We start from the raw sequence: 23,770 nt of genomic DNA on the forward strand, positions 1-23,770 counted from the left end.
CCCCTAACGGAAGGGCTGGTGCGGCGGGCGTGGTGCGGCGGGCACGGTGTGGCGGGCACGGACAGAGAAAAGCCAGTGACCTTCCAGCTTCTGTGGCCCTGGACATCATCTCTCACTGAGCTTCCATGTCCTCAGGGGGGAATGGGGATAGTAACCATCCCCCCCCAAGACATTGGGGGGACCAAATCAACACCTGCCCCTGAGCAACCCGGAAAGTCCCCTGCAATGTCTGTCAGCAGCATGGTTTCTAAATCACGCTGAAATTCAGAATATCTATAAAAGACACAACCTCCTGTCTGGGTTTAAAAAATGCCCGTTGGACCAGTATTCACTCAGAAACTGGTGTGGAGTAGGGTGGCCTGGGGAGATGACGAGATGTGGGTGTGATTAAGGAGGAGAGAGGGAGACAAACCGGACACTGGGATATCTGTGGTCAGAGACAAAATACAAGGTCGAAACTTGGTTCTGAGAAGGACCAATGAGAAGCAAAGGAAACGGGCAAATGGAAACAAACCAGTAGAAAGCTGTGCCTGAATGGAAGGGACACAAAAAGAGAATGGTTCACTAGCAAACATGGCATTTCTCAATTAGTGGGAGCACGTTTAAACCAGGCAGAGGGATTAGAATGGTCAGGATTGGAATAGAAACCTTCCCAAGCAACTTCTTATCGAAGAAGAAGGTAACTGTGAACGGGAAGTGTTACGCAAGTGTGGTTGCAGTCGGAATATAATCAACATGCAGGCTCTCTCCAAAAAGGAAAAAAGAGGTTCTGTGTCTTCCACGGAGCCCCGCCCACTTAATCCTCATTCAATGCTTGGCCTTGATTGAAGAAATGGTGCACTGTGTATGTACTCAGCTTCTCCTCTCGTCCTTACTCCTCTAAACTGTAAATGGAAGGTGTGGGTGAGTGTGTGTGTGCATGCATGTGTGTGTGTGTGTGTGTGTGTGTGTGTGTGTGTGATATGCATTTGTTATACTAGACTGTTTCTAAAGTTCCCACCCGTAACTATCCACTTGGACCTCTAGACAACCTTCACCCAAAGGTCTGATTCCAAACCCATCAGACCTTCGGTATAATGAAACCAGATTGGTTTTATGTATTACAAACCTCAACAAGCTGAGATCAAACTATTATGAACTTGTGGGTATCAGCTAAAGAGGGGACTTAGAACTATTATGAAATTTCTACTGAAGCTAAGGACCATGCCTAACCGCCCTCCCGCCCCCCAAATGGCCTACAGCTCACAGAAAAAGAAGACGAGAGCTAATACCGAAATCTATAAAAATCAGCAAGCTCAAACTGCTCTGAAACAAGTCTCCTATTTTTCTTGGAGTTCTCCCGTCAAGAAAGATGATTCCATCCACTTATACGAGAGATGGCAAATGGGTCAATAAAACTTCACGGTTCGGGGACCAAAAGCAGCAAGTGCTCGATAGAAGTTAGTTGATGATGAAAATAGACATGTACCTTTTGTACAGAGCTTGACAATATCATCCATCAGCCAGATCAGAGCTTGCCCCAAGCATGGCCGATGCCAATGGCAGATGGATCTCGTACACGTGGCATCAACCAACCCAACGCTCTTTATTTATACACAGCCCTCACCTCCCGCAGCCTTTGTGCAACATGGCCCCTTCCTTTCTTCTTTTTTCAACACAAACTACAGACTTTTAGCTTCACGCTACTGTGCCAATTTAAAGAACTATACATTAACTCCAAAAGAGACTTTCATGTTAGAGACATCTTAGAAAACTGAGTCTTGGAAAGAAAGCGATATCCTTACACTTTATTGTTAGGCTTACAATAGCCTTTCATGCCTAAACCACTTTATAAACTTTTTCAAGGTGTATATGGAATGGCATTTCATTGGGTCTTGAATCATCTCCATTATTCCATTTATTTTTCCTGAACGGGGCTAACGGGCCCTTCCTTCCTGCAAGCAGACCAGCTTCCACGGTGAACCAAACATGGGAAGGTACGACCACAGTCACATGACCTTGGTCTGTACGGTACTACAGTTCTCGATAAACTTGGATAAACTCGGACACACGTGACCTGGCTTGATTTTTGCATGGCTTTTGAAAGCATGTTGGTAACTTCACAGCCATGTGACGTAAGGGCAGGCATTTGAAGCATATTCAGCTCATGTGAACATGTTTTGTTTCAGACGTCTCGAAGACAAGGGCTATACTGGTTATGCCTATAAAATCCCTCTCAGTATGTGATACCTTTCTCTTCATAGCAGATCTCCAATAAATGCCACCACCTTCCTGAGCACACCTGGGATTGAGAGGTTTGCTGGAGCCTAGGACATTTACTTCCTATACCACTATGGTTTCACGAACCCACTCTAATTCCCCTGCCACAGAAAACAACAAGCTCCCTGAAGGTTGTGTGCTGTTTACAACCTTCCACGTCACCTAACAAAGCTGAAAAATGAATTATTAAGAATGATTCTCTTCGTGGCAGAGAAAATCACTAGGTACAAAGTTTGGGACCAAACTAAACTTGCCTTCCTTCTGTCGTGGACCCTTCTGCTCATATAGTTTTATTTTTGCTGTTGTTAAAGTGTCAGAGCACGACGAGGTCAGAAACACAGGTGTAGTCAGATTGGGCTTATGCTGCCCACACAGAAGTGAGGGGAGAGCCCGCTGTTCTGCTTCTCTAATTTCAAGAGCTTTTTCTTCTGAAAACACAAACATGCATAGCATCATAACAAGGGATGAGCGTTTGGCCTCTCCTCCAAATGGTTACCTTTTACATTCAGAATGTGGGCTCACAGCACGTCGGCCCCGAGACCAGGAGGTGGGTTACAGACGGACTCTGGACTCGTGACTCAGCCAGGCCAGGCCGAGTCCTTCCATGAGTTTTTTCTGGCTGGGGATGGCAGTGAGGGGACAGCCTGCCCTACAGGCTAAGCCTTGGGGGTGGGTGGGGAAACTGCTGGCAGCCGGCTTCTCTGTAGGAGCAAAATGAGGGGCCATGCGAGCACAGTGCTGCTCTCCCTGAGTCCCCACTGCTCAGCCCTCTGCAATTGCACATCATCAACCCCAGTATCTTTCCAATAAATCTCATTCCGGCTCAAAACAAACACAAGTCCACAGGCCTATGTCTGCAGGGGAGAGAAGAACAATTACCAAACCTCCTGCATATGCCCATCTCCCATTTCTAATTTTCACCAACCTCCACGGAGCAGATAATAAAAGAACCTAAAAACAAACAAACAAACAAACTCAGGTTCAAATTCCTCCCCCAACTCCCTCCTCAAATAGCTGAGGCTGCCACCTCATTCCGGAGCCAGCATTCATCTTAAGGGGAATAGAAAGGGACACAAAGAAAGCCGGTCTTAAAAAATCGCCGAGCATTTTCTTTGGTAAAAGCTAATCCAGGCCACAGGTGTAAATTCTATTAGTGCAGAGAACAATGTCTAGCACATAATCAAAACTTGCTAAATTTACTACTCTTTTATTTCCTCTGGATCCATGGTGCCCAGAGTTTGCTTGACACCTAGTAGATGCCCAGTAAATACTTATAATGAAGGAATACTACTTTTTCCTCAGTTAGTTCCCAGTGAATATTTACATAGAAAGAATACTTCCTCTTCTGAGACTTTAGAAAAATTATTACATTTGCCAATTTGTAAGTTCAAACAGGGACAAAACTCGCTAGTTTTTCTCTTCACAATATGGACCTTAGATATAGTTTCTATTGTCTGGAGATGAATCTTTGATTCTACCATAGAAATGAAGACAGCAGAAGAGGAGGTGAGATGATTTCTGTGAAACCAAGTACATTACAGAGCTGCTAACCAGGATGCTGGCGCCATATGGAGAGGCAGCACTTGACATGTGCTGGTCTGAATTCAGATGTGCTGTGGGTGTAAAACACACAGCCAATTTCAAACACAATATGAACAAAAGAATGTAAAAGACTTCACTACTAATTTTTGATATTGGTTTCATGTTGGAATAATAAGACTTCGGATATACTGAATTAAATAAAATATATTATGAAATTAAGTCCAATTTCTTTTTAATATTTAATGTAGCTACTAAAAAATTTTAAATTGTATATGTATCTTGTGTTACATTTTTATTAGCATTGGTGTCAAATGTTATACAACCATATAATTTGTATAACATGTATTATTCCTCTTTCTAGAAATAAAGTGTATCATTCCTCTGTTGTATAAAATGTATTATTCCTCTATTCTAAATATTAAAATTATAGTGAGAACAATTAGGGGTTATATCCTTGCCCTTGGAAATAGCATTTTCACCTGTATTAAAGCAAAAACAATTTGAGGGCAAAAAAAAGTGATTGCTTTAGTTCAATCCTTACATCAAAACTGTCTTTGTACTTTTAGATGAAATGATAACCACCAGGTGTAATTTTTGCTTTAAGAACATCAGTGAGACATTCCTGAGGAAAAGTACCCCTGAGAGACGCCATTTGGCAATCCCGGGGTGTTTATGCTTTATTACTTCCCTCTGACATGACAGCCTCCTTCCCCAGCTGCAAGTGTGAGGCACCAAGTAAATAAATGCACACAGCACCCAACTGATGTGTATGCACCCACCGGGGCGGGGGGACAGGATGGACGGAAGGACAGACACGTGTGTCAGCACACACCCTCTGCACCCGCGATTCTTCCAACAAAGAAACTAAGAGAGGTCGTATCTCTAAAGGGGTCAACCACACTAACGCCTCTTCTTTTCTCTCCACATACATGTCCACGCATGTGGCCGGGGACACATGATGTTGGCCTGTCACTGCACTTTTCTCACTGAGCCTCACAAGCAATACATCCTGATGGACCAAGGGACAGAAGAAATACATCTGCCCCTTCCTCCCTTGCAGGTGTAACTTACCTTCTGCCGTTGGTTTTCAGTTCTGCCTGAATGGGGGGATTTTCAATGTGCTTCTCGAAAACCAGTCAAAGGATGTATCTTTCCAGAGAGTTTTATCAGAGTGCAAATCATTTGCAAAGAACCTTCAGTGAAGTCAGTCCTAGCTTTTTGGTCTTTTATTTGGGAGGTCTGGGGGGCTGCAAGAGGGGCAGGGAGTCCAGGAGACGGTGGGATTGATGGGTGTCGTTGATTTGTTGGCTTAAGGATTTCCTCCCCAAGGTCATGCTCATCACCTCCAAATGCTTTACACCTCTACACAGGATGACGACAGAAAATAATTCACATGCCTAAGCACAGCAAGAGTGGGCAACAGAATAAGGAACGAGCCTGACATTCTTAAACTCTCACACCTTATAAAGAAAACTATAGAAAACACAATCTTCATGAGTATTGCGATGCCAACACACAGGTGATTTGAGGCTAGAAGTAAAGATTCTCCCACAGGAGAGAGCTTGTAAAATTTTACTTTCTGAAAATTTAAAATCTGATGTTTTTCGAACGTCTCCGTATACTCCTAAAATTCAAGACAGTACATCAGCTTGGAAGCGACTACACACGTAAAGAAGTTTTCAGTTTCTTTCATGCAATTGAGACTTGCGTGCAAAACACACAGAAGCTTAGTATTTCCTTTCCTTTGCAGTCACTTGGTGAGAACATGTTCTAGAAGCCGCCGCGAGCTCCACGGAAGACACACGCTTACGTCTCACTGCACGGTGATCTTCATTTGCTGTAGTGTTTTCCTTGGATTCCATTACTGTCTGTTACCTTCAATGCAATTTCCTCATGCAAGCAATGACAACGCAATTATATAAATCTGAAATTTTCAACGGAGCTATTACAGCATAGAAGTAAACTAATAAAAAAATTCTAATCATATATCCATTTGTTACCAGGACCATAATGCTTCAGCACCCAAATTCAGTCATCTTAGAACCTGGCCACACTGTCAGATTTTAATAAATCTAAAACACAGCGTCGAGTTTGCGTGCAAAAGGACACGCGTGAGCTGCCTGACAACGCCAGGTTCCTAACAGCATGACACTGAACTAAGTCAGATACGCATCTAAGTCGCAAATACATGTCTGACCACAAGTAACCCACAGCTACGCTTCAAGGCGCTTAGCATAACTATTCAGCCGCGTGCCCAAGCGAATTTAATAGAGTCAAAAACTGCAGACTAATTGCGTCAAGCGCAGCTTATTATCTGTGCAATTTCTAACACAGAGGCAGTTAAGGAAAAATAAACGGCTTCATTCGATGCGGCAAACACGCTTTGTGTGAAGGAGACTTTTGTATCCGTTTTTCAGCTTATCTCCTACAGCCAGACTGCTGAGGGGCATGGATGCAATAAAACCTTGATCCCACGCTTATCCTGTCATCGCGTCTCTACTTCTTTACATGTTATGATACCATAATTACCACACGAACAACACGTGCAGCTGTTACTACTGGAGCGTTTGCTCAGTGTGGAAACTGAGGGAACCCAAATTGTCCAATGCTGCAAGGCTGGTAAGGGCCAGAGCTGGAACTGAAACTCAGACCACGCTGAGTGCAAAGCCGGTCCTCGTCCTCTAAGGCCACCACCCCTGCCCTTGGCCAGTGTCACTGTTTCATTAGTTCTTCTTAACACAGTACTTCATCCCGTTATCCACCCCGGAAAGCACTCTTGAACCTGTGTTGCTTCATAAAAAAAATGCAACAAAGTTGGCCAGTCCACACCCAGCAGAGGGCAAATTGGGCAGATGCCCCAGACCTTTCCATTCCATTCATTGTGTTTCTCTTTCTCTCTCTTCCCCCAAAGCCCTTCTTCCACATGAGTTTTAGGAGACCAACCCGAGTCTGCAAGCCAGCATCCTCTGTCTGGGAGAAGGTGATGCAGCGTGGATCTCATCATCTTCTCACGTCAGCCCATCACTTTTCAGTGAATGGAAAGCACCTCAGTGAGAACCAGGCGCTTGGGGGCTGCAAACGGCCCATTGCCCAGCAGGTCCCCTTTCCCCACCCAGGGGTTTTCTTGCTAATCTACTCAGTTGGTAAACGAGAGAGTAGCCACTGTTTTATGAACGTGGGTCGTGGCAGGAGTGAATGTTGAAGCGTGGCGTGTGGCTGTGAGGTCTGAGCACTGAGCACATCTCCTCTGATACCTCTTAAGGCTGCTCGCTGGCCGGAAGACCACGTCAAGGGATCGGAAACAGCCTGGAGTCCACAGACAGACATGACGGCATCTGCCAGCCTCACGTAGTCGGGAGGTACGTGACATTTTCTGCTGAGCAGGTCCCTGGCTTTCCTCAGCTCCTCAAAAGGCATCAGTAACCCAAGGGTAACCACTGGTGCAGAGCAAGCTCGTGAATGAATAAAATGTCCAGATTTTGAACACGTGGACTCCCCGTGTGGAACCCCCCAGTGTGTCCGGGGGAGATGCCGGGGCACCTCGCCATCTTCCCACACCTGTTGTGTAATGACTGCCTTTGAACTTACTCAAGGGTAAGATGGGGCTGGAAATGACCTCCTGCCTACTTCCAAAACATGCAGCGTTTATTATCTGTGGCTCACTTTTAAAATCTGGGGAGAAAAACATTTGCTACACCCTCATATCTCCTTGTTTCAAAAGCAACTCATTAAAGAACGGATTCCTTAAATATGGAAAGTTGTTATGAAAAACCTTTTTAAGCCTTTAAAAAGAAGAAACAGCTGTCTCTCCATCAATCACAGAGTTGACTGCCTTAAGTACATACCTTTTCTCAACGGATCTCCAGACAAAGATTTTTAAAATGCATCTATGTTTAATTCATTTATTTCCTTCGCAGTTTGCGATGAATATCAGTTTTTGTATTCATTTTCTTGGTATATTATTTTTACCGCATCTCACCCAGGATGGCTCAATGTAGTGCAAAAATAAAAGTAGGCTTGTGTTGTGACTGTTCAGTCTGCGAGCTGTGTGGCTTTGGTAGTTCACTCAGCCCCTCTCAGCCTTCTTTCCTGCTGTACAAAATCAGGCTGCGGAATTAGATGTCCAGTTTGTAGGCCGGGCTCCCCACTGCCCTGGAGCTCCCCGACACACCTGGGGGCCCCAGGGAGTGCTTTGACCTCTTTCACATGTCAGACTTGACATTTCTTATGGGGAAAGGGCTTCTGTGACTAACATAAAAGTCCAAAACAAATCACTGTGCAAGATGCTCTATAAAATGCCTTAGAATCTAACACTTTACGATTCGATCGCACAGCCCCTCTTAGGATGGACACACAAGCCTTCGCCAAACACTGAAAAGGAGACCTGCTCTAATGTCACTGTTACATCGACACGTGGAGTAAGAACTTACTGAACAGTAGTTTGGAATCTCCATGCGAAGAACAGGATTTGTGCTGAACTAGCGTTGTCTTCACAGCAGCAGTGCTCCAGGCATTACCTCCAGAGGCGGGACGCACCAGATGTGCCCAAGGCCCCTCAGTTGGCAGGGAAAGAGCCGGGACCGGAAGTCAGGGAATCCAGGTCCATGCGCCTGGAAAGAGGGCTCTGGGCAAGGTGGGAGCTGAAGTGCCCACCCCGGCTCCACCTGCCACAAGCACCCTGGGCACTAACTGGGCACCCTGTGCCATAGAACTGACGGAATGCAGTGCAGTGTTCAGTGCGCTTTTCAAAGTCAGAGCCAGAGACTCTCCTTGTCATGAGTCTTAAACATTTCTCAGGCCATTTCAAGAACTGCTACGTACATATACACATATACACATAAGTCTGTGTGTGTACACAGCTATACTGCCTTCAATACCCTGTTGCTTCCATGTGAGCTTGAATTTAATTTGGGACTTCTCAAACCCTTGGAGGCCCCTGACAACCGGAAGCTTCCAGTGCCCTTTTCAGTCCATCACGACAAGCCTGGATCAATCACACAGTGTCACAGTGTCAGTTTTATGTCCAGTCCTTGGTTCAGTTTCATGTAACCCCAAATTCCCATTCTTTTAAGCAGGAACCTATCACATTCAGCTCAGATTTCTCCCCTTTCTTCCAGAATTTGACAAAGTCTCTGCTGCTTCAGGTCTAATACTCTTCAAGCCACCGTGACTTTGAAACTCTCTTATGTAAACATTTCCTGTTTTCCGGAACCTTCTCCAGGCCCAGACACACTCTACCTTCCAAAGCCGACTACTCAGCCCGCCGCGGGTTCCGAGGGCACAGATGGGAATCTCCCAGCTCTCCCAACCTGGCGCTGTCCCCCCAAGCTCCCCGGTTCCCTGATTTTGCCTCCCCTCTTACTCTGTCACCTGTTTTATCAAAATAAAACTCTTCCTCTGATCCAACATCTGTCTAATACACAGATGGGGTATTAGGCAGGCTGTTAACATTTAAAAATATGTTTATTTGCCTCTCCCATTCAGGGACCCGATTTAAGACACATAGGTCACTGCCATCATTTTGGAATGTCCCAAACGAACGCTTCTACAGCCTCAAACATTCTAACAGGAAAAATTTTAAAAATGCCTCTTCAAAGCAGAGAAGTAAAATTCTTTCATTAATTTGAAAACGTCCATCAGTGCCATCCAAACACATCTCTGCGACACATTAATTTCTATGAGAGAAAGAATATGGACATGTCTCCAGGTCTTTGGGTGGGATGTTCGTCTTGCTATGGGTAAGCTACAGAAAGGGTTGGCTCTGTCCTTCCCAGAGCACGAATCCCCACTACCTTCAAAAGTATGTCAGCACATGGGCTTTGACCTTCTAAAATATTTAAAAGAGTGTTCCCCCCTCCCAGCCCACCCCCAGGGCCCCAACCACCGTTTGCCTGTTTTAATCAGCAGATTGTGCTGGTGCTTTGTTCTGTCTACACACACACACACACACACACACACACACACACACTCACACACTCGCACATGCACACACACACATGCACACACATACACACACACTCGCACACACACACACACATGCACACACGTGCACACACATATGCACGTGCACACACATGCACAAAGGTGCACACACAGACATTTCTTAGAAGCCGGTGTTCCAAATTACCAGCTTAGCAGCTTCAGTCGATGCTCGGAATCTCAGGCAGTCTTTCTTGGGTTCTGACTGGTGAGGTTGAATCTCTTAAAAAGTTGATCAGATACTAGTGTGGGAATAATGTATAAATTGCCACAGAAAATTCTATTATCAAGACTTTACTGTCTCAGTAATGTGTTATATAAAGCTGTCCGTGGAGGGCTGCGTTCCGGGTCCCATGGCAGCCAGGCCACCGTGGCTAACAGTCTGTGACACCCCAAGGGAAGTGGGGCCCCAGCACTGGCTCTGAGCTTATGGCAATTTTTCTCGAGAAGGGGTTGCTGCAAATTTCACCTCCATTACCATAAAATCCTCCTGGAATTGGGAGCTGAGAGCAGCAACGGTGTGTCACTTGCTACTTGCCTGATACAGGTCAGCTCTAAATATAAATAGAGAATTAATAGGTACTCAGAGGGTGTCCACAGCCTATCGGTGATTTCAGGGGCTAAGGCTGTCCTCACTGGTGACCTCCACTGAATCCCTCATTAATGATTGTGACTGAACAGCTTACATATTATTATTATAATTATTATTGTCCATCAGCTCTTCCCTAACCTTGTACCTGGAATTCTAACCATTAGTAAGGCCACTGGGTTTCATCATCAACAACTATTGTTAAATAACAAATGCTCTCAAGGAGAAATAACGCACTGCAGTGACCTTCCACATTTTTTTTAGTGATCGGATTGGTCTCAGTTATTTAGCAAGGCCCGGGTGGGACAGCTCATGGAAAGGTTTTGCTAGAGACTCGGCTATAAGCAGAAGATGTTACAGGCGCCAGTGGTGATCAAAGGCTTACGTGGGACATGCATTGAAGAGTCCGGACCAGAAAACAACAGATGGAGGAGAAGCAGGACTGAGCATGAACTTTCTGATTCGATCACGGTACGTGGGCTAGTTTTCTTGCACCCTCTCCACCATGACTACACCCCCTTTCACTTATTTCCCCACATCAAGGAACCCAGGCTGCCCAGCTCAGGGAGGAGTTGAGAATGCCAGCCGCACGCAGAATGACAACAGAGAGCAGTGACACTTGATTTGAGTTTCACCCAAACTGACACGGTTCTCTACTCCCGAGCTTTGAGGCCCCAAGGTAACCAAACCTAAAGCCTGAAAGCAAAGCACTGTAGTTCATTTTGGCTTTCCCAAGCTCGTCTGAAACCAGAATACACCGCCTCCGCTTGTCTGATCTTTTTAAAGCTATGACTTCAAACAACCATTGATCTCTCAAAGCTCGTAGAGAACCACTGCTTCCCCCAAATTATATTGTTTTCCTCAATTTTTAGGACTCTAAATCAGCAGACTCACGCTGCCCTCTTTCTTATGGAGAGAAGGTGAAAGATGGCTATTGCAAACCTAATCAGTTAGTGTCACAGGCAGGTAATGAGGCTCCACGTCCCGGCGAGGCAGAAGCATGGCGACTGCTCATTCCTCTAAGTGATTGGCAACTTACCATTCTCCACAGGCTGCCAGGGTGAGATGCTTTGGTGAAGGTCGATGGAAAACGTTTCCTAGCCCCCAAGTCGCCCGGGTTTCCTCTGGAGCCTCTGAAGGTCTTGGCTAAGCTTCCGGGGTGACTCCAGTATTGGAAAGGAAGGGGACGATCGAGTTCAATGGAATGTCAGTGTTTGATGCACAGAGAGAGTTTTTTGTGTGTGTTTTTTCCCTCCAGGAAGAAAAGTCAACTACCTTCCATTTGGGCTGAATTTGGGCTGTGCCTGTAGCCCGTCTGGGCTTGTCTGGGTTCTCATTTAGTCTATGACGTCCTGCTTACTGGCTTTGAATAATCAGGTGACTTGTATCTCACAAGACTGGGCACTCACGACCTGTAGATGCCACAGCCCAACAGATGATGGTGTCAGGCTAGTGGCTTGTGTTGTTGCCACGCTGTTCCCTCTGGTGACGACACTAAACGTCCCTCCTCTGAGAAGAGCACCACACCTGCCACCGTCCCCCGTCTCCTCGAAGACTTCACGCCTGCTCCCCCTGCTCCACACCCCAGCCCGGCCAGGCCCCCCGACCCTCCTCGCAGCTCCCCCACTCACGCCCCCTCACCCTCCACTCCAGGCCTAGCCATGGAGACCGTGTTGTGTACGTGCTCTCTCCAGGGCACCCACAACTCGCGGTCTCCCCTCAAACCTTCCCATATCAACCCACTTTGTAGCCACAGTGCGTCTTTCTCCCTGTTCTTTCTAGAAGTTCTCGAATCCTAGATGCATTTCTTTCCAACCTTAATAAGCTGTCCTCCCTATTCTTCACCCATTTCCTCCAAGTTTCCTTTTTGTCCCGAGGGTCGCAGCTAACTTAGATCATAGAATTTAATTTACAGTCACGCAATGACTGCACCCGTGGCCACTTTTGGAATCGTGAAAGGACCACTTCCCTTATTGGGAGACTCATAAAAGAAGTCCTAACACTGAATCTTGTTTTTCTGGGTTACTTTCCACTTCTTTTTTTTAACAATACATTCACCTTCGCTGCAGACGCCTCCTACTGCCTTTTCCTATAACAAGTTACATAAAACATTCAACTCTTACAACGGTCAAAGCTGGGCCCTCTGTTTCAGTATCTAATTTTACTACTGAAAGAAGCAACAGGATCTCATGCAAAGGACACTGGACAAAGAATGTCAGAAGGCGCGCCGATGTGTGCTTGGGAAGGGCTGTCCTTGCTCAGAATTCCAGGCCCCAGGCATCTGAATGTCCACTTTACAGAATGTGCGTTTATTCAATTCCACTCACTTCAGAAAACGCTTCTCTACCAGCCTCATTATTACAAAGGGTCAGATAAATAATGTAACATATCAGCCAACACGAGGTCCTGGGGCACATAATTTAACAGAATAGATGCGTAAGGGCTATATACTAGGAATTGTGCCACTGAAAGAAAACCAAGATGCAATACAAAAATAACTGTGACATACGCGAAGGGTAGCAGACCAGCCAGTTTTCAGGGCTAAAGAAGTTACAGAGGTGACTGAACTTAATGTAGAACCAAAGATCCAAGTTAATCAATAAAACACAGAATATCTCCACACGAAAAGAGGCTTTCTGAAGATCTTTTACGGAAAGTCATGTTCTCATTTATTTGTGAGTTTCCTGCGCCCAAGGGGGGGGGGCCCTGGGGTGCAAATGTCAGGCCCTTTCCACCCTGATTTTGTGATGCATGAGGCCCTGTGTGTGTACACACACACACACAATCTGCCACTAAAAACTGACCGCTGCTCAATATTGGAGCCAAAATGTGTCACGATTCATTGGGAGTGTGCAGACCTAGTCTACGACTACTCAACAGTATCACCGGTCACTGCTTTCCAGTGTTAAGTCACTTGGAATAAGGACAGCAGATTTTAAAACAAATCTGTGCTTTTATTTATGTTAAAGGGAAAATCCCTTATTTGGCTCAGAAAGGATTTAGTGTGTTTGTGAGAATACACTAAATGTAAACCAAATCAGCCTCAGCTTTTTCTACGTCACCTACTAGGCTTAACGGGGCGTGCGGTGAACCCAGGGGTGGGCCAATGCGGTCTCAGGAGGCGTGTCTGTCATCCCATTGGCTTCAGAGCCAAAGGATGGACCAGACAGGGAACCTGAGAACCCATTAAGAGCTCTGCGGTCTGAGCACATAAATAGTTCAAATGCCTTTTTAAAAAATTGATAATGAAAGAACAAGAGACCGTCTTCATGAAATAGGTGTTTTACTGACCTCTCTGTGTTTTGAGCAGTTTGTTAAGATTTGAACTCAAGTCTCGTACGGGGTGTTTGTTTGAGAGGTGAGACCTCTGTGCTCCACCTGGCTTTGCTTCTTACTGAAAATAAGACCGAGCCGGGCCAGCAGCTCTAATGCGTCTTTTGGAGCAAAAATTAATATAAGACCCGGTATTATATATTATATAAGACCTGGTATTATATTATATTATATTGTATTATATTGTATTACATTGTATTACATTATATTATATTATATTACATTATATTATATTATATGACCCGTGCTTATATTAAATTAGACCGGGTCTTATATTAATTTTTGCTCCAAATGATGTATTAGAGCTGATGGTCTGGGTAGGTCTTATTTTTGGGGAAACACGGTACTTGACTCCTGTGTGGACCCTCTATTAGTTGAACTTCGCAGGGCGGGCTCTGTGCATTTCTCAGTGTCAAGAAGACGCCGCTCTGAGAATGGACGTCCCACCTGCTCTCTGGACCCATAGCCACCTCCGCCATCACACACCAGCTGTAAGATCTTCCATGATCAAAGCAGGTGCGTGTATGAGGTGTTTCCAATGACCAACAGGCATTAAGTCAAACAAGAGCTCACGCATCCTCCAAAACCTCACACCGAATTATCTCCACTCTCCTGGCAGGTGGAGGTATCGGGAAAATGACAGCCAACCTGCAGGAGCCATGGACCTTCGTTTATGTAACACAGACGGGGCGTCTCAGTGCCCGCCCTTGGGTTTGGACCTGTGAATGGCAATGTGTTCGCTCCCTAATTATTCCCTCTGTCCCGTGGTCAGAAATGCTACGAGTCCTTGCTGGGGGAGCCTGTAAGCTCAGGGCACGTTTATGTCACAGCTAGTTAGGGAGCGGAACAGTCCTGAAAGGAGGCCCTGTTGGTCACAGAATGCTAATTCAGGGTGGACATGTTTCTTTAGGGAACAATCGTGTAGAATTTTTTTTAAAGGAGGAGGCCTGGTATTCTGCTTACTGGCAGGCCCAGCGTTCACGCTACAGGGACCATCAGCTCTCACACAACCTCTGCCCCTGAATATGAGAATTCTTAGACTTCTGCATTTACAAAATCTTCTTCCCAGAAGAAATCAAATTGCATTTAAGTTCTCCAGCTGATGATGGGGGTGATGCTACGAATAAGATGGTCTCTCTTTTTTAAATCGAAAATGGGCTTTGAGGAAACAACCCAAAAAAACACAGCTGGCCCTACATACAGATCCTAAGTTCCCTTCACACGGTCTCTGAATAGTTGATGATGGGATTGTCACACAATGTCCCCAAAGAGGCTCTTTGCTTTCCTGAGCTCTAGAGGGGTCTCCTTTCTTGGCCCCAGTCCTAGCAAGCACAGGCCTAACATAAACACAGAAATCAGCGGATGCTGTTGATTTACCAAGCTTGAGCAAACTGCTTTGTGAATCTGCTGGGGTCTCCCAGGGGCTATTTTAATGATCTGCCTGAGGAGAACTAAGCAGTGATTAAAAGATAAGCACCCTCCAGATCTTCTGAGAATGGAAGTTCGATATCTGCACGAGTGGTAAAACCCAGCTTGCCGGAGACGCTGCCGGTGGTGGGCCTGTTCCCTGCAGGGTGAGCGGCTGGCCGCCCTGGGCCCTGTGGGCACCCCAGGGGCAGTCCTGGCACCCTCGCCAGCCCTTTAAGACCTGCCACCTCTCAGCCGGGGCCCCAGTGGACCCTGACTCTGCGTCCTCAGCTTTTCTCACAGGGAGAGCCTGCCCAGGAGAAGCAGCAGCTGTCTGTCATTCCTTCAGAATCACTTAAGGAGAAAAGGAGGAAAGGGACACAGCTGGGAAGAGAAAAGTCCTTTAAACATAGCACATACATCTGCTTGTGACTTATGTTTGAACCGGAGCAAAGTCCTACCGGATGGAGGGTCACAATAAGCTGAATTTTGAGGGGGCGCTGCCCACCTCCTCCATCCCACCCCCCAGAAGAAAAGCCCAGCAAGTAGTGGAAACCTTCACAGCTGACACATGCTCCCTCAGGCAGCTCTGCCCAGACAGGCCTTTGTCGGAAGGTCCCTTCCCACCAAGTTGACCTCAGCAGATGCTCCCGGGGCCGCGCGAATGACAGACCAGGGGATCTTTTAAAAATAGAAGTGGGGAGGGAGGGGGAAGGCAGACCCCTGCGGCAGCCACTCAGCACCTTATTCCACAGCCCTGCTCTGCGGCTCAGGGGGCCGCGGTCCTCACCAACACAACCGGCCGAGAAACACCGCTCACCGCACACACGGCGCAGCGTTACCTGTTCCTGCTGCTGCGCGGATTTCCCCGGAGCGTTGGGCTCCCTGGCGGTGGTCATGGTCTCCGGGCTGGGGCGCTCGCCGGCGCGGGGCAGGCGCGGCCTGACGGTCAGCGTGGAGCCCCCCCGTGCAACCCCCCCCGTGCAACCGGCGGGCTCGACGGGGTTCAGTCCATACTTCCGACCCCGCACGGCTATTTGGGGAGGATGGGAGAGGGAGGGTGGGTGCACCAGCGCAGTTTCCCCTTTCAGCGCCGAGAGCAGAGCGGATCCGAAGAGGGCAGATGCTACGGCTTAGAGGGGCCTCTCCAATTAGCAGCAGCCTCTGCAATCGCCACAGAAACCACGGTGACTGCTTAGCAACCGGCAACTGGCGGCGCCGTGCAGGAAGGGGACCCGAGCGCTGCGCGCCGCTCCCGCCCGCCTACCCGCGCACGGCGCATGCTCCTGCGGCCCGGCGGGGCTGGGGAGGGGGCGCCGGGGGCGGGGCTGGGGCGCCGGGGGCGGGGCTGGGGCGGGGCGCCGGGGGCGGGGCTGGGGCGGGGGCGCCGGGGGCGGGGCTGGGGAGGGGGCGCCGGGGGCGGGGCCGGGGAGGGGGCGCCGGGGGCGGGGCTGGGGCGGGGGCGCCGGGGGCGGGGCTGGGGCGGGGGCGCCGGGGGCGGGGCTGGGGAGGGGGCGCCGGGGGCGGGGCTGGGGCGGGGGCGCCGGGGGCGGGGCTGGGGCGGGGGCGCCGGGGGCGGGGCCGGGGAGGGGGTGCCGGGGGCGGGGCTGGGGCGGGGGCGCCGGGGGCGGGGCTGGGGGGCGCCGGGGGCGGGGCTGGGGGGGGCGCCGGGGGCGGGGCTGGGGAGGGGGCGCCGGGGGCGGGGCTGGGGAGGGGGCGCCGGGGGCGGGGCTGGGGAGGGGGCGCCGGGGGCGGGGCTGGGGAGGGGGCGCCGGGGGCGGGGCTGGGGAGGGGGCGCGAAGGGGGGAGGCTAAGGAGGGGACTCGGGGTACAGACTAGGTAGGTGACACGGGCTGGGGAGGGCCGGGGAGGGGCGCCTGGAAGGAGTGGGCGCGCCGTGGGAAAGGAGGCTGGGGAGAAGATACGTGGGAAGGAAGCTGGGGAGAGGGCGCCAGGGACGGTGGAGGGAACCGGGCAGGGACCCGGAGGGGGTGGCGGTCCATATCCCTGGGAAGTTGTCGCCGCCCTCGCGCCCGGTGCAGATGGCCGAGACTGCGCCCCTCAGCAACGCTGCCTGGCAGGTCACACCTGGGCGGGGGGCACGACGGAGCCACAGAAGGATCTTCTTTGTTTTCCCTTCTGCCAAGTGCCCGGCACATTTGAGAAGACAGGTGATCTGTAGGCACCGAAAATGACATCTTTTCTGTGTGCCGCGTGAGTTGTGCAAATGCGAGTTGTGGATGGAAATCTTGGCCTTTATGGTCCTTAAAATTCAGAAAACTTATGTTTCAGTTTTAACTCCAAGAATCTCTTGTTTCTCTTGTAAAATCAGTCAGAACCTCAAGGGTGTCTCTTAGTTAAAAGAAAATTTAAAAAGCCTGTGGGGTGACCTTACAGGAAGGGAAGGGCTCCCTGCTGAGTCTGGAGCTCAAGGAGAAGCAGGGACAGAGGTGGCAGTCCCGCTCTCCCTGCCTCTGGTCTTTGCTGCCTTGTCATTGGGGGGGGGGGGGGGGGTCCTGTCCCTCCCAGGCTCCTACCCCTGGGCGACCAAGGTGGCCAACAGAAGAGAAATACCATGTGGGGAGCCCTGAGTAGAGGTCCACTAGCTGACAGTTTGCAGGTGGCTTTGCAGAAAAGCGGACGGACCTGTGCCAGAGGCCTTCCGCCTGCCCCTGGGGGTATGAGGCGCCCTCTGTTCCTCTCCTCCAACTCTCCCCGGCCTTGACCCTCTGCCGCCCCCAGACGGGCTTCAGCTGGGGCACTTGCTGGCCTGGGAGAGCGCAGCGGCCCCCACACAGCACCAACAAACACTCTCCGGGAGAAAGCCCTTCCAGATGCATTGGATGTCCTTGCCTGGCTCCTCTGGGAAGCCCAGGTAGCTCCTTGCAGACAGAAGGCAAAGGAGACAGGTCTCCATCGGAAAGCTGTTTAAGAGAAGCCTTCCCTTCCCTGCTCAGCTACTTCCCAAAGCCCCCTGGCCTGTTATTTTACAAAACACACACAAACCGGCAAAATCAGGCGCTGTGTCTTTTAGGGCTGGCTGGTGAGCTGCCTGGTCACCTCTGCACAGCCTGAACTACATTCTGGTCTAAGTATTTCCTTGGCACAGATTCCAGAAGGTCAGCATAGGCGGGTGGGTGCTGCATGGTTTGGCCCTGGGTCCAAGAAGGGAGCACCCCATGGGAGACCCTTCCCACAGGAAGGCTGTGGTGTGTATAATGTAGGCCTTTTGTCTCGACCCCCTGCAGAATGGGAGGGTTCCAGGGCGGGAACCCCGGGCGTGTGCATCCCTGTGTAATTCATCTTTGTGACTCCGCTCCCAGAGTGTCTAAACATGAGTTATTACCAGTGTTGGCTGACGGGAGTGTGCCAGCACGCTCTCAGGGGAGTCCTTGTACAGTTCTAGCTCCTCAGTGAAAACGGAAGCCACTGATTCCCCAAACAAACCTGCTGCGGAGGCAGAGACTCGGACGGAGGCCTGGGCAGTGAGGTGGGTGGCTACTCTCCCCTCACACACCTGGAGCACAGCAGCCCCGGGGGGACCCTGGTGACGGGTGTGATCAGCAGCCAAATGTCCTTTCACGGTTTCGGTCTCATTCCTGAGCATCTCAGAACTGGCCTGTCCTCAGAGCTGAAACCCCTGAGGTGGGTCACACTTTAAACCACCATCTGTTAACATCTCTGAAAAGATCCCCTGCGAACCCACGGGGCCGGGACCACCACCCAGAACAGGGACGGACGAGGGTGGGGGAGGGGGACATAAAGGGAGCCGGGACCCACCCCCTCGCCACTGTTTCTAAACTGAGTTCCTGGTACCCGTTGGGGGATCAGATGTGTGTGGTGGTGACAACAGGAAACCCCCTGGGGCATTTCTGTCTGTCTTACTTCTTCATGGTAAAGACCTTGAACATTATTTTACATCTAAAATGAATACGGATGTAAGGCAGACTTTACACATCCTTGCAAGATTCTGGCGTTTTCTGGCCCTGGGGCCCCAGAGGCCAACTTTTCTGCATACTTGACAGTTGACTCCTTTTAGAAAGAAAGGGCAGGACTTCCTGTGAAAGGCGATGACAAAGATGAGCCTGGAGTAGGTCACTCGCTGGGAGCTAAGCCAGTCTCAGGACAAATACGGCAGGATTCCACTTCTGGGAGGAATCTGCTCTCGTCCAACTCCTGGAAGAGAGGACCATGTGGCTGCCAGGGGCTGAGGGAGGGGAAATTGGTGTACAGTTTCCATTATGCAAGATGAAAAGTTCTAGAACTCTGCAACATCGTGCTTCTCATTTACAATACCACACTGTTCACTTAAAAATCTGTTAAGAGGGTCGGTTGAGTGAGAGAAAGGCTGCCCTTAATACATATTTTAAAATGAATCAGTAGCCCTCCAGAGGACAGACACCTCAAGTTTATCCTTCACGCTAAAAGTATGTGAGTGTTACTATGGAGACGGAGGGACCCATCTCCAGGGAGAGACTATAAGTGAACTCTCCGGTGTGTTATCAGACATCAGCTAAGACTCATGGGTCAGAGACAAGGTTACCCACCGGCAAGGATAGAGCTGCCCCCCACCGCTGGGCAGACCAAAAATAAAAGGAATTTATAGATACATTTCTGGAAAGCAGCATATAAACACTCTGGTTTTCAATAAGTATAGATTGCAGGAATACAGCCCAGAGGAGAGTTAAGATGAGTCCAGTAGGGGTAGCAGTGTAGCCAAAATGTGTGTCTACACCCCTTCCCCACACCTTTCTCAATGGGAATTTAATGGACACCAGACATACCTAACAAAGGGAGAAAGTCAGTGCTCTTCTGCCTCCATAATGATGACAATGACAAAGGCCACCCAACCCCCAACACCTCTGTGACGCAGGCTCTGGGATGTCCCCCATTTCGCAAAAGGAAATTGGTATTTAGAGAATTTAAATAGGAAACCCATGGTTACCCAGCCAGTAAGCAGTCAAACCAGAACTTAATTCTCGTGGGCAGCTCAGGTGGGGACCACCCTAGTGCAGCCTTGAGAGGCCTGGAGAGACCGGTGGAAATATTTAACTGGTCTCTGTGCTCCAGGGCGACATGTTATACATAGTATCTTCACCCTTTAAAATCTCTTAGATACATGTTGCGTTAATTTGCTACAGCCACAACAAAGTAGCACAGACTTGGTGACCTACACAATAGAAATTGACTTTCTTACAGTTCCGGGGCCTAGAAATCCAAGATGAAGGTGTTGGTTCCTTCTGAGGCCTCTGTCCTTGGGGGTCTTCTCCCCGGGTCCTCACATGGCCGTCCCTCTCTGTGTGTCTATCCTAATCTCCTCTTCATATAAGGACACCAGTCAGACTGGATCAGGGCCTCACCTGCATGACTTCATTTGACCTTAGTCACCTATTTATTTTTTTACTTTTTATTTACCTGGAGTGAATCACTTTTAAAGAAAATGGAAGGGCACATAATTTCCACATACTACAAATATTATTCAGTAACTATCGCCTGTTCAAGACAACTTGCTTATTTTTCTTCTCTCTCTCTCTCTTCCTGTCTCTCTTTCTCTCTTTTTTCCCCCCAAAATTTCCTTTTCTTCTTATTAATTTTTATCTACCTCCCCACCTCTCTCCCCTTTGGCAACCATCAGCTTGTTCCCTATCTATGGGTCTGTTTCTGTTTTGCTTTGTTTATTCATTTGTTTTCTTTTTTGATTCCACATAGTCATATAAATGGGGTCGTATGGTATTTGTCTTTCTCTGTCTGACTTATTTCACTTAGCATAATACCCTCTCGATCTATCCATGTTTTCACAAATGGCAAGATTTCATTCTTTTTATTGTTGACTAATATTCCATGTGTATGTATGTACCCATCTTCATCGATTCATCTCCTGATGGAAAGCTCGGTGGCTGCCACATCTTGGCTATTGTAAATAGTGCTACAGTGAACATAAGGGAGCAGATATCTTTCTGAATCAGTGTTTTGGATTTCTTCAGGTAAATACTCAGGAGTGGAATTGCTGGGTCATAAGGTAGTTCCAGTTTTAATTTTCTGAGGAACCTCCACTCTGTTTTCCATGGTGGCTGCCCTAATTTACATTCCCACCAACAGGGCATGAGGGTTCCCTTTTCTCCACATCCTTGCCAAAATTTGTTTGTTGATTTATTGATGATGTCACTCTGACAGATGTGAGGTGGGATCTCACTGTGGTGCTGATTTGCATTTCCCTGATGATTAGTGATGTTGAGCATCTTTTCAGATGCCCGTTTGGCCATCTGTGTGTCTTCTTGGGAGAAATGTCTACTACTAATCACCTCTTTAAAGGTGCTTTCTCCAAATGCAGTCACCTCTGAGGTACTGGCGGGTTAGGACTTCAACATAGGAATTTGGGGGGAGGGCACAATTCAGCCCGTAACACTTACTATGATGAGGAAATTGAGATAGAAATGATTGAGAAGCACGTCCAGAGTCACGGAGGCAGGAGTCCGGGCTTTTAGATCCAGCGCTGCTCATCCGCATGTTTGCATCACACACACGCGCACACACACATGTGCACACACACACGTGCACGCACACACGTGCACATGCACACACGCACATGCACACACACGTGCACACACGCACACACACGTGCACACACACGCACACACATGCACACGCACACACACATACACACTTCCCAGGTCTCTTCAGACACTTGGCACAGGACAGTCTTTCCTAAACTCTCCGGACCAGCATGGCTCCTGACACCCAGGCCTCTGCCGAGCAGCAGGCAGCCGGACGGTCTTGCTAAGGCTTCTCCTCTGGGCGAGAGCCCCCTTTGCGTCTAGCAAGGATCCAGCCCACATGATCCTGTTTCAACGCCTGTCAGCCTTTCCCAGGTGATGCTCCTGCTGCCAGGGGTGCAGGGAGGGAAGCAGCTGCCAGGGGACGGACCTTCTCTGCAGGGGGAATGTCTGAAGTCGCAGCACCCCGAGCGAGGGGTGAGCTGGTGCCCGATTCTCGGCCAAACATCTCTTCACTGCGCCTGTGGGGGGCCCAGGCAGCTGGAGCCTGGCAGAGCCTGGGGCAGGCCTGCCTGCCAAGGAGGACGCTACCAGCTGCTTGTCTTGCCATGTTATTCACCCCCATTCTCACTGGCACAGTTGCCCAGTTCCATTAAAAATGTCTGAGACACTTCAGGTGTTTGCAGGTTCTCCTGGATAGAGGCTGGCTCACGTGGCCACGCTGATGGAGCCACGGTCCTCTCTCCCCTCCAGGTATGTCTGACCAGGGCAGCTGGCGCAGGCTCAGCTAATTAGGCTTGTTTGTAGACACGCGGGCCTGGATCCCTCTGCAGCCAAACGCAACTGCTCACTCCTCTGATTTCCAAAACAGTTTTGCTTCAAGAATCCTTCCCTCAGCATCTTTCCCAAGCACTTACTATATGCAGACAACAAAACCACCTACATGAAAGAGGCACGCTGGCTGCCGTGTTGCTGTGAGGTACAGGTCAGAATGTCTTTAGAGTAGGATCCATGAAGGTTTTCCATTTTGTAGCATTAACCCTCTGCAAGAGAAGCTATCTCTAACTTACAATTCCCTGAAAATAGAAAAGAATATGGGCAGCCAGTAAACAGTCCCTGGAGAGTCAGGTTAGGATTCAAAAACAGAGAGAGAGAGAGAGAGATTGATTGATTAAGGTATTGGCTCACTTGACTGTAGGGGTTGGAAGGAATTTGCAGGCCAGAAACACAGGGAACAGTTAATACTGCAAGTCAAGTTCAAAGGCCATCTGGAGGCAGAACGCCCTCTTCCTAGGTGGAGATCTCCCTTTTTTCACCTATAGCCTTCAACTGATTAGGTGAGGCCCACCTACATTGTGGGGGATGATGTTTTAGTCACACTCTGCTGATTTAACTGTTAATCCCACGCACACACGTGCACACGCACACACGTGCACACCCACACACATGAAACCGCCATAGCAACATCTGATCTGACCGAAAACTGGGTACCACGGCCCAGCTACATGCAGAAGTGACTGGCAGCAGGGTCTGTCAGTCAGGATGAATGTCCTTAGTTTCCTCTCCTCCTCCCTCTCTTTCCCCATCTCTCTACCTGGAATGCTTGCTGCAGTCTTGCACCATGAGACCACGACCCTTCCTGGGAGAAACAGAGGGAGCGTCCATGCCTGAGTGTCCTGTGGGGGCTGCCATAGCATCCCGGCTGTTCACCTGCCAATTTTACACACAGCAAAAATAACTGAAGTTCTGTTTTCTGTGAGTCCCTGTTCTTTTAGGTTTTTGGGCATGGCACGCACACCCACGCTGAATGCCAAGTAATAAGGTACAAATTCCCCTTCTGTGCGTCACTCCTAACAGCTGTGTGAAGGGGGTCCCCCTAAGGTCACAGCTGATTAAATTAGGAAGGAACGGTAGCTGATCTGTCTTATTAGACATACTATTTTAAAAATTATGCATATTTAATTTACATGGCCTACCTCCGTGTAATATTATCCTTCTTCATCTGTCGTGTAAGGACCTTCAACAGTACAATCCCAGTTCTTCCCTTTCAACGTTTACGTTGTTGTAAGCCATTTCATTTTTACGCTATAAACCTACAATGCTTTAGTACTATTTTTGACTTAGCAAGTCAACTATCTTTAGATCTGTTAAACTACGTCAAGTTCTA

At 48.9% G+C, this 23,770-nt stretch overlaps 1 protein-coding gene across 6 annotated transcripts in view; it reads right to left on the reverse strand.

Annotated features, from left to right (window-relative positions):
• Positions 1–23,770, reverse strand: part of DPP6 (dipeptidyl peptidase like 6) — a 578,081-nt gene that overhangs the window by 261,105 nt on the left and 293,206 nt on the right. The window contains exon 1 of one of the 6 annotated variants that reach the window (XM_019742501.3): positions 15,952–16,366. The exons of the other annotated variants lie outside the window; for them this stretch is intronic. Coding sequence (XP_019598060.1) covers positions 15,952–16,008 — 57 coding nt within the window. The 5' untranslated portion in view covers positions 16,009–16,366. Of the gene's footprint in view, positions 1–15,951; positions 16,367–23,770 lie in introns of those variants that run through there. 6 annotated transcript variants of the gene reach the window in all.

Source organism: Rhinolophus sinicus, chromosome 8, assembly GCF_057876585.1.
Source record: "Rhinolophus sinicus isolate RSI-liver-muscle chromosome 8, RSI-T2T, whole genome shotgun sequence".
NCBI lineage: Eukaryota > Metazoa > Chordata > Mammalia > Chiroptera > Rhinolophidae > Rhinolophus > Rhinolophus sinicus.